The following is a 9,622-nucleotide window of genomic DNA, read 5'->3' as shown; positions in this document are numbered from 1 at the left end:
TTTTTTTTTTTTTTTTTTTTTTTTTGACGAAGATCAGCGACCGTTCGCTCCCAATGCGGTGAAAAAATAAATCGCGAAATTCCGACGACGAGTCGTGTGATGTTTGTGCACGCGAAAAAGCGCGATGAAGCATCGGAAGAAGAGACCTTCCGATTTACTTTTAACGATATACCCCCGTTGCCGATGAAGGTCGCGAGACGCGCGCGAGCTTTGCGCGCCAAGCGCCGCGTCACGCGATCTTCGTCTCGTCCGAGTATTTGTCGTTTTTTTTTCTGCTTTTGAAATTCGCAAATTTTTTGCGGCGAAGATCGTTATCACGGCGATACGAAAATACGGTATAACCTCAGTTTCACCTGTCATGACGTAAATGTTTACATCGCGTGATCCGCGATGGCTCGTGCCAAGAACTTGCGTTTTTGTCACAGAAATTTGATAGCTTCCGCCGTGCTTTTCGATTAATTTGAAACGGAAAGGCATTACCGATCTAATTACCAATTTGCTTTCTCTCCCGTGAATTCGTACGCGATATCGCACGTATTTATCGAAGCTTGTGCAACGGTGTACAAGCTTGACCGAATTTTCAGTCAAATAATCTTTGTCGTGCGTTCTCTATAGATTTATTATCACTTAGAATTGCTTCTCTCTTCGCAATCTCTGTGTGCGGCAGGTTTGAAATGCTCTTTTAGAACTCTGTCTTTTTTAGAAATTGTTCACCTAACCTGCAGAGTGTAGGATTGTCACTTGTGTCACACTTAATTTTGTAATTTTTTTTTTTTTATATATCTGTAAATATATTGCAACTAAAAAATTTGCAAGTTTGTTATTACGAGTCATTGATGTAAATGTATATTTTGTGATTTTATAGCCTTTGTTCAGGATGACAACGATGTCCAATATCTTTTGGATAATATGCCAATATCTATGCACAAGGTTAGTAAGATTGCCAGAAAAACAAACTCTCTTGTATGTTTGTTTTATCAGGCTTAGCCAGAAAAACAAACTCTCTTGTATGTTTGTTTTATCAGGCTTAAGTGGTTTTATAAGAAACTTTGTACGCGCGGATACAGAACAGCATTATCAAAAAAAAAAAACTTTATATTTGTGACAGAAAAGAGTAAAAAATTCTTTTAAAATTGTAAAATAAGTTTTTAATAATTTTATTTTATTGCAATAATCTGAAATGATAAAGATAATTTACATTGGAATTTTCTTTATTTATAGGATTTTGGTAATACAGTACATGGGGCTGGGTAAGCATTAATAACTCATTAAGATAATGGTGAGTGGAAGTAGGAAAGGTACTCATTATAAATCTTCTCTTCTTCTAAGTATTAGCTGTACAGAGTATCCTTCATGAAAAACCTTCAAGCTTCATATCTTAACAAACATTTTATATTTCGCCACATGTACTTGCATTTTATTTGAGACTCATTGTCATACATTTGTTTGATTTGCGAATTGTAGCAGGGTATTTGTCATATTTTAGACAATCTGCAAAAATGTTGACTAACCATAGATGAGATAATCAAGTCTTATGTTCTAAGAAGCAAACTCGGAGCAAGAAAAAAATTTATATATTTCACATGTTTAAAAATTGGATTGCGATCGTGCAAATTTAAAAAAATCGAAGGAGTTGTAATTCAGTTACATTATTACGTTTTGTTGATTGCGATATACAAGTGTGTATTGTCGTCAGACTTATTTGCTCTAGATAAAACATTGCATCATTCTGACAACGAGATACCGAGATTCTAAACATTGCTTTACTAACTGTATCGAATCTCAACTGCATTTCAAACTAATTGTTCTTATACCTTTCCTATTTTCAATTTCCAATATGATAAATTACAATTCAGTAATGTAATTACTTCCTGAACAGCATCTCATTATGTTTTTAAGGGACACCGTATTGGAGGAGGATAAGATGGAGGATTTACTTTCATACATTTCCTTCGAGCCAAGCATTTTGGACTTTAAAGAAAGGTGAACGATGTCTAGAGCGTGTGGTATTTTATTTACGATATAAGAGTTACACATTACACAATGTATATAAATTTTTGTTTCTCTTATAGACAACTTGGTATTCCTCACCAAGAAACTGTGATCATGATTAACAAGGATCACAATAAAACTATACATCTTTCATCGATATCTGGAAATACACGTCACTTCCATTCATCGTTTTTTCAAAACAAAGTAAGTCCTCAAGAATAGATCGGTTAAAAAAACACAAATATATTTAATACTTTTGATGCTGATGTCAATTTGAAGATTCGAATTAAATATTTGACACTTTCGCGTATGTAATTCAATTTATCTAATCGTACTGATTCTTACTTTTATCTCAGGTAATTCCACCATTGGGAAACACAACATTTAATGTTATCTTCCTTGGTCGAGAGGAAGGTGATATTGATACACACCTTTTTATACACACGTCAGATGGAACGTTAAAGTATCAGGTAACAAAAGAATGTAACGATTTAGTTATCATAGCCCAAGATCGTGATGTGCAAAATAAAATGGTTTTGAATCCGCAGGTCAAAGGTGTAAGTGTGAGTAGTCCTTACAGACTCAGACCCGTAGTCGATGTCAAGTTACCATTAAACGCATCTTTTACACCCCTTATATACATGCACAATCCACATTCAGAAGCGTTACAAGTATGTGAATTATTATCCGTATGATTCGTAATTTTTATATTTTTATGTGTATTTAAAAATTGTTTTCTTACAAAGGTCATGGAAGTATATAGCAGTGGTGGAGAATTTCAATTAGAATTACCATCAGGCGAGCCAGAAGGCACCCGTGAATTATGGGAAATTCTACCCTATCAAACGAAGCCTGTCATCAGACTAACTTTTAACGCGTATACGGAAAAAAATCACACAGCATATATTAGGTTGGTATTTTTATCGCGCGATATTGTACACTAAAATAGTTTTTAGAATGTTAACATATAATTGCAATGTGAACGTTACAGATTTAAAGTCAATAACACTGCTGAGATCCTTGTAGTAGCAGTCGAAGTAGAAGTTAAAAGTGGAGCTGGTCTTCATTGGGGTGGAAGTTCCGGAGTGATTAACTTGGGGATGGGTGGCTCATTGCAGCCACCTATTCGCCATCCTATTGCTTTAAAAAATTCGGCGAAGAAAGCAATCAAAGTTGTGGTATGTCGCGTTTTTCATTTAAAAAAAAAAAAAAAAACAATTACGCGAGTGAAACATTTTTTGTAGAATATTATAAATACGCCGGTATCAAAAGCGTTGAAGCTGCAGTTTGAATCAGCAGTAATTCCAGGAGAGACTGACGTACCGATCACTATCGGAATGCTGGTTTACGATTGTAAGACGCAAATAACAGAAAGACAAGTTAACAAGTTTATTTAATCTGTAATTTGTAAACGATGAATTATGGTCTTATTGTTCTTTTTTTTTTTTAGGGAAAACTGGTTTGGACTTGCAGCATTTTAAAGGCAAGTTAATAATAAAAGCAATAGGTCCGGGTGGCTCTAGTCAGAAATTAGCAGTTCCGTGGATAGCCCAAGTGTTGCAAGGCGGATTAGAAGTGAACACGTCGATCACTCATTATTGTTCTCCGCAATCCAATCAAGCTCGGAACTTCAGCGTGGTGAACAAATTCAAATTGCCACTAGCTATCACAAACGTCACCATGTGCTCTAACGCGAAATCGCTTTTTACGGTGAGAAGATCGTTAGGTCTCTTCCACTTAAGGCTCACATATACAGAACACTTGTATTTCTTATTTTCTTCTTTTTCCAAAACCCAAACTTTTGAACTAATCTTTCAGACTTACGATAAGGAAAAGTTGTGATTTTTCATTTTAAACAATCTCGTGTGCAAAACACGTCTCTTTTTTTTTTATCTTCTTCTCTCGTTTTCTTCTAAAAGTTTTGTAATCTCTTTCAGATAAAAGATTTTACTCCTAAAGTAATAAAGCCTGAGCAAAAAGTCAATATATTTTCTTTACAACTTACCAAAGAGCGGAAGAGTGATAACGTGAAAATGGAATCGTCGATATTGATACACTCGAACGTGTCCGTGACCGAGGTCCCGGTGCTGAGCTACGACGGCAAAGTGAGAAAAATCATACCGGGCGAGAAGGAGGACGACATGGGGATAATGAATTTCGGCACGGTCGGAAGCGGAACCGAGAACGAGGCGATTTTCGCGCTTGAAAATCAAAACCCGGTCAACGTGGAGCTGCACAGCTGGGGCGTGAACATGCCCGGCGCGGTTCTCGAACTGATGGGGTGTCAGAACGGTCCCGCGGATCTGTTGGACACGGAATTTCGAAATATCACCGTGTGCAGCCCTTCTGGAAATGTGAGTGTGTTTTCGAGGTGGAGTGGTTTATGAATTTTTTTTTTGTTAATTTCTCGTCGTCACGATCGATTGCGTAACGAATCTAACGAATTTTCAGCAATACATAAAGCCGGAATTCTTGGCGATCTTTAAGATCAAAGTGAAAACTCCCGTGGTCGAGGAAGACACAATTGTCGGTGACGTTTTCGTGCGAACGACGTACGAACGATTCACATTGCCGGTGTACATGCGAGTCGCGCACGGCAAGATTTCCCTGAAGAAGCTCATTTTCACCGATTGTTTCCCCGTGAGTTATCTGTCGTATCGAAATTCAGGCTTTTTTAAAAAAAATTGTTATATGCGCGACTTTGACGAAATCTCAAATCTTCGCGCAGGGATCGATCTGCGTGCAACAGGTGAAGGTGCACTCCACGTTCTCGAGACCGATGGAAGTGACGCGTGTAACGCCCTTGAATAAGGACGACAGAATAAAGTACATTCCATTGGAGGAAGCTACTGTGCCGGTCATATCTAAGGGCGAGAACAACATCGGTTCGATACAGATTGACTCTTCGGCCACCTGCAAGGAACATTGTTATCTGGGTTTATCAGTGGACACTAACAGTGAGTGAAGTCACAGCTAATTTACATAAATTTTTTGTAGTTAATTTTAAATAATTATTATAATAAGTTAATTTTATTATTTAATTTGAAGTTATTGAACCGCAATTGTTCTAAGTATTTCGATTACTCGTAGATTTACGGTGATTGTATTACTTTGTTCTATTACAGCAGGCAGTCAGTGGTTGAACACGCTGAGCCTTCCGTCGCACACTCGCGACACCGACCTGAACCTGTTGAACACGCGATACGCGCGCTTCGTCAACTCAACCGCGGGCAGCTCGTGGGAGAACATCACGATGCGTCTGGACACGAACGAAGTGCGCGGTCACCGTTTTCACGTAAACCTCAAACCGCACTGGCCGAGCTTGTTGATCAGCTCGAACAGCATTAAGAACAAGAGCGTTCTAATGTTTCCGCTGACGCAGGTCGGAAATACATCATACAAAGCGGTCAAACTGCACAATCCGAGTGCGAGTCCACTGATGGTTCAGCTGGTCATGGACTGGAGTTATCCCCAAGGAGTGCGTCTCTACGACTCTTTGCCAACAAAGTACGTAATCCAAATTTGTTGATCGTAAATTGTTGTTTTGTTAGAGAAAAAAAAAATCATGACGATGAAAATTTTTATTTTAAACCGCAGATTCAAACCCGCGTGCGCGAAGTGTTCGTTCACGATCCCGCAAGAATTCAAACTGGAGGAAAACGCGAACGAGCGAGCGGTGTACGAAAAAGAGTGGGACGTGTCGATAGCACCCCAATCGTTTCCCTTATATTTATATCCTATGAAAACAAGGACAATTCGCATAGCGTACACACCCTTGTCCGCTTCGATATCATCTGGTTTTTTATACATTAGGCAAGTTACTTCTTTTTTATATTATTTTTCAGGAACGAGAAACAAATAGTGTAGTTTGGCGATAAAAGTGCAAATGCACTTGTTGCGCGTATTGACACGATTGCGTTTTAATTGAGCGTTTTTACTTCCAGAAATAATTTGACTATTTTAGAAGTGTTGCGTATGAGCGGTCGAGGCGCGAACGCTCAATTTAGATTTGGCAATCGGAAACCGGGCTCCGTCGCACCGCCCTTGCTGTTTGAATTGACGGACAAGCATCTTCAAGAATGCGAATGTACGTATGGTTTCTTGGAGCTCCGTATCGAGACTACGGATTGGGATTGAAATTAGATCGGAAGTCGTTTTTATTTTTCTTTCAGATCGCGCCAGACGCAACACGATCCCCGTTCTCAGCGTGAAGCGGTCCTTCACGGCTAAGAATACGGGGGAGCTGCCGATCGAGGTTTACGGTTTCTACATTAACAATTGGCGGTGCGAGGGCTACGGCTTCAAGGTGCTCGATTGCACGCCCTTCAAATTGAATCCGAACTCCACAAAGAGAATCGACATTGCGTTCACGCCGGACTTCACACTGTCGCGCGTAGAACGAAAGCTGCTGGTGTCGACGAGCGTAGGACCGGACAGCGGCGGCGGTGATAAATTCGAGAACGGCATGCTCACGTTTAATTTATTGGCGACTCTGCCGCCGTACTGGTTGGACTCGTGCGCGTTGGTGCTCCTTAGGCCAGCGTGGGAACGCGTGGTGCAGTGGTCCGCCCTCTGCGTCTCGTCGATATTGGGAATGTGCGTGGTCGCGGTCACGGTTCTCGAGGCGGACCGAATACTGCGAAACGCATTGACTACCTCGAAGGAGAGTCCGATGCAACCGCCGCTCGATCTGAGACTGTTGTCGCACAGCTCGACGCACGGCGGCGCGACGCAAATCGTCGGCGACGCCGCCAACAACAAGCACGAGAAGATCTCCGACGAGAGGGGCAAGTCGAGGAAGGAGGAAACGTATCCGGACTGGGCGTTGATGAACGTGAAGAAGATCAAAGACAAAGACGTGCAAAAGGGACTAAAGATCCCGGACTGGACCGCCGAGGAAGAACGCAGATTCAAGCTGGACACCGAATCGAAGGACTTGCTGTCGTACAAAAGGTGCGAGGAGTCGTCAGTTACGGATAACGCGAGCGCGACGAACAATACGTACGGGTCGAAGAGAAAGAACAAGAGACAACACAACAACGTTCAAGAGACCCAGTCGGACAATTGCGAAGCAAACGATACAACTCAGTTGATTCAAGAGAAAAAGTGTATTGTCAACGCGGTCGCAAAATCGAGTCCGACACTGAACAGAAAAGGAAAAACACAATCCGTGCAGTCGAGCGTTAAAGAAGAAACTAAGTTCGATCAAGAAGTTGCGATGGATACCGGGATAATCGGCAACAATCGAGCCGCCAAGTCAGACAACAAGCGAAATAAACAGACGAACGGTGGCGGAAACAGCAATAGCAATCACAATAATCATCACGATTCGTTGAAGAAACTAGAATCCGCGAGTTCTCAAAAGATCGTTCAACTCTCGGAAGAAGAGACTTCGTCCACAACAACCGAGAGTTCAACTCACGACGATGCGATGTGTAAGGTAAGTGTTGTTTTTTTTTATTTTTTTTTTTTATTATGTTCCAAGTTGTTCGCGAGCAACTGGATGTAAACAAATTGTTTGTTCAGGGTTTCGACCAGTCGTGCGGGAAGCAAGAGAAGCTCCAAAGGAAGCCAATCTCAAAGAAGAACAAACCTCAGTCTATTCCAACTGTGCCATGCATAGATTATAAGGACAATTACGAAGGTGACTGTGATGATGACGAATACGATAAGGAGAAGCAGGATAATCCAAACAGATGGAAGACGAGCATCAGCAAGTCCACCACGAAGCATACCTCACGTACCATCGAGTCGTCTCTTAAGTTACCGCGTCAAAATAAAAATCCACCGCGAAAAGAGAAAACGGTGCAGAAGCGTCGAGTTTTCGCCGACAAGATGCACGTCAAGCGTATGCATTTTCACACATATACATAAAATTACATTATTTACACATTGTGTAAATGCAGTTACATCTAACAGTTTACGTTTCTCTCTTACTACGTTTCTAGCTCCTTCAGTAAACGAGAACGTAAGTCAAAAAGAGGACGTAATGCGCACCATGGAAACGATTCCGCCTCCGTTGCCGCCTCCTCCGCCCTCTCGTTGGAACGAGAACAGAGCTAAATTCAGCGACGTGGTGGCCCGAAGTCAGGAAATCGTCTCCCCCTATTCCCCCGGTTCTAATCACGTCAATCACATGAACCACAAGAGTCAGAAAATCACGTCGAACTTGTCCTCGATGTTCAACACGGACGTCAAAGACATGCAGCAGTACGCCAAACCGGCGCATCTGGCGCAAGAAGTGTCGACGCAAACGTCCAAGGAGTACAACAACAGTCTGATGTCAAAACCGGGTCCCATGTCGATCGCGTCTTCGGATAGAGACAAGACGCACGATCTGAACTCTCTGATTCTGCAGTCGGACTCGCAGCATTCGAACAGTTATTTCGTCAACACCTTCACGGAACATCCTGTAAGCTCGACTTCAACTACTACTATCTAGTGTAAATTGCTCGTTAAAATCTGAAACTCATTTATACCTGCATTTGTTGCAGCAGTTCGAGCGCGAGCTGGTGCCGTACGACGATCTTCCAGAGACCGACGAGCGGAATTTGGTGGAACTGGAAACGCCCGAGGAAGACACGCGGTGCCAATTGTGGGAGGATACTAGTCCTATAATCAATTTACTGTCAGACAGTTCGAGCGGCATTCACTCGGACTCGTCGAAAACCTCAGACAGATCTATTATATCCGACTTAAAAGGTAATTAACTCACTTAAAAAAAACGACGCTGTACACATGAGAAATAGTTGTCGCAAATTGCGGGAAGAAGAACAATTGCAAGTTACATGTGAATCATTATTGTCTCTTCTATTTTAATCAACAGATAATTGGACAGACGACACAAATTGGGAACCGTTGTACACCAGAGCGGCTGTGGGAGAAGAACGCAGCGGAGTGTGGGGAATCAACACCGGGGGTGTATGGGCCGCGGCTCCCTGGGGCGCAGCCGCACCGCCCATGTCGCAAACGTTACAGTCCGAATCGGCTATGCAAGTGAGTGAACAATGGAGAGAAAACCAATCGCGCATCGCGCGCGCATATATAACGTGCAAACTATTCGATTTTAATGATTTTTTTGTTTTTTTTTTTTTTTTTGTTTTCTCCCTCACACAGGAGAGATCTGGATTCGACCCGTTTCGTTCGCTCAGCACAATATGGACTCCGTCGTCGACGGAATCGTGGAAGCGTGAAGAGTAATGATTGGGAATTTCGATTTTTACCTTTGTGATATACATGGATGTTTGTTTGATTTTTTTCTTTTTTTTGGCAAAAATCGAAAAGTAACGACGGTCCTCTAACGGGATGGCAATGCAGTTGCCGCCCACCCCCCACTGGGATCGATTAAAGTTTTTTGATGAGGAACGGAAATTGTTACGCAGTTTTTTTTTTTTTTTTCGTTGTTTCGACTATACGCTGTGCGTACTTTGTGATATAATTGTTACTATTGCGTTGTACGACAGTAACACCGACCGAACAGTCTTTCGAAACGAGTTATTTTCGTACAATTTCTTACAACTAAATCTAGATGTTATGCTTTTTATTTTCTATTTCGTTATTTAAAAAAAAAACACATACGATAACTTTGGATTATCGTAGATATTTTTTGCAGGATAATCGCAGAATAATT

At 41.5% G+C, this 9,622-nt stretch overlaps 1 protein-coding gene across 1 annotated transcript; it reads left to right on the top strand.

Annotated features, from left to right (window-relative positions):
• The first annotated feature begins 312 nt into the window (after window positions 1–312).
• On the top strand, window positions 313–9,616 carry LOC109864264 (transmembrane protein 131). The gene is made up of 23 exons (XM_020445314.1): window positions 313–335; window positions 866–930; window positions 1,222–1,250; window positions 1,900–1,983; window positions 2,073–2,196; window positions 2,349–2,462; window positions 2,541–2,663; window positions 2,739–2,902; window positions 2,984–3,170; window positions 3,237–3,345; window positions 3,443–3,702; window positions 3,930–4,346; window positions 4,444–4,632; window positions 4,721–4,949; window positions 5,121–5,499; window positions 5,590–5,805; window positions 5,937–6,079; window positions 6,165–7,432; window positions 7,519–7,840; window positions 7,941–8,404; window positions 8,487–8,694; window positions 8,819–8,988; window positions 9,109–9,616. Exons 2-23 carry the CDS (start codon window positions 910–912, stop codon window positions 9,190–9,192), a joined length of 5,304 nt encoding a protein of 1,767 aa, XP_020300903.1. The 5' UTR covers window positions 313–335; window positions 866–909; the 3' UTR covers window positions 9,193–9,616.
• The last annotated feature ends 6 nt before the right edge of the window (window positions 9,617–9,622 follow it).

Source organism: Pseudomyrmex gracilis, unplaced genomic scaffold, assembly GCF_002006095.1.
Source record: "Pseudomyrmex gracilis isolate BER0280 unplaced genomic scaffold, ASM200609v1 scaffold_18, whole genome shotgun sequence".
Classification (NCBI taxonomy): Eukaryota; Metazoa; Arthropoda; class Insecta; order Hymenoptera; family Formicidae; genus Pseudomyrmex; species Pseudomyrmex gracilis.
Note: the sequence above shows the minus strand (reverse complement) of the source record. Positions and strands in the feature narration are given on the sequence as shown.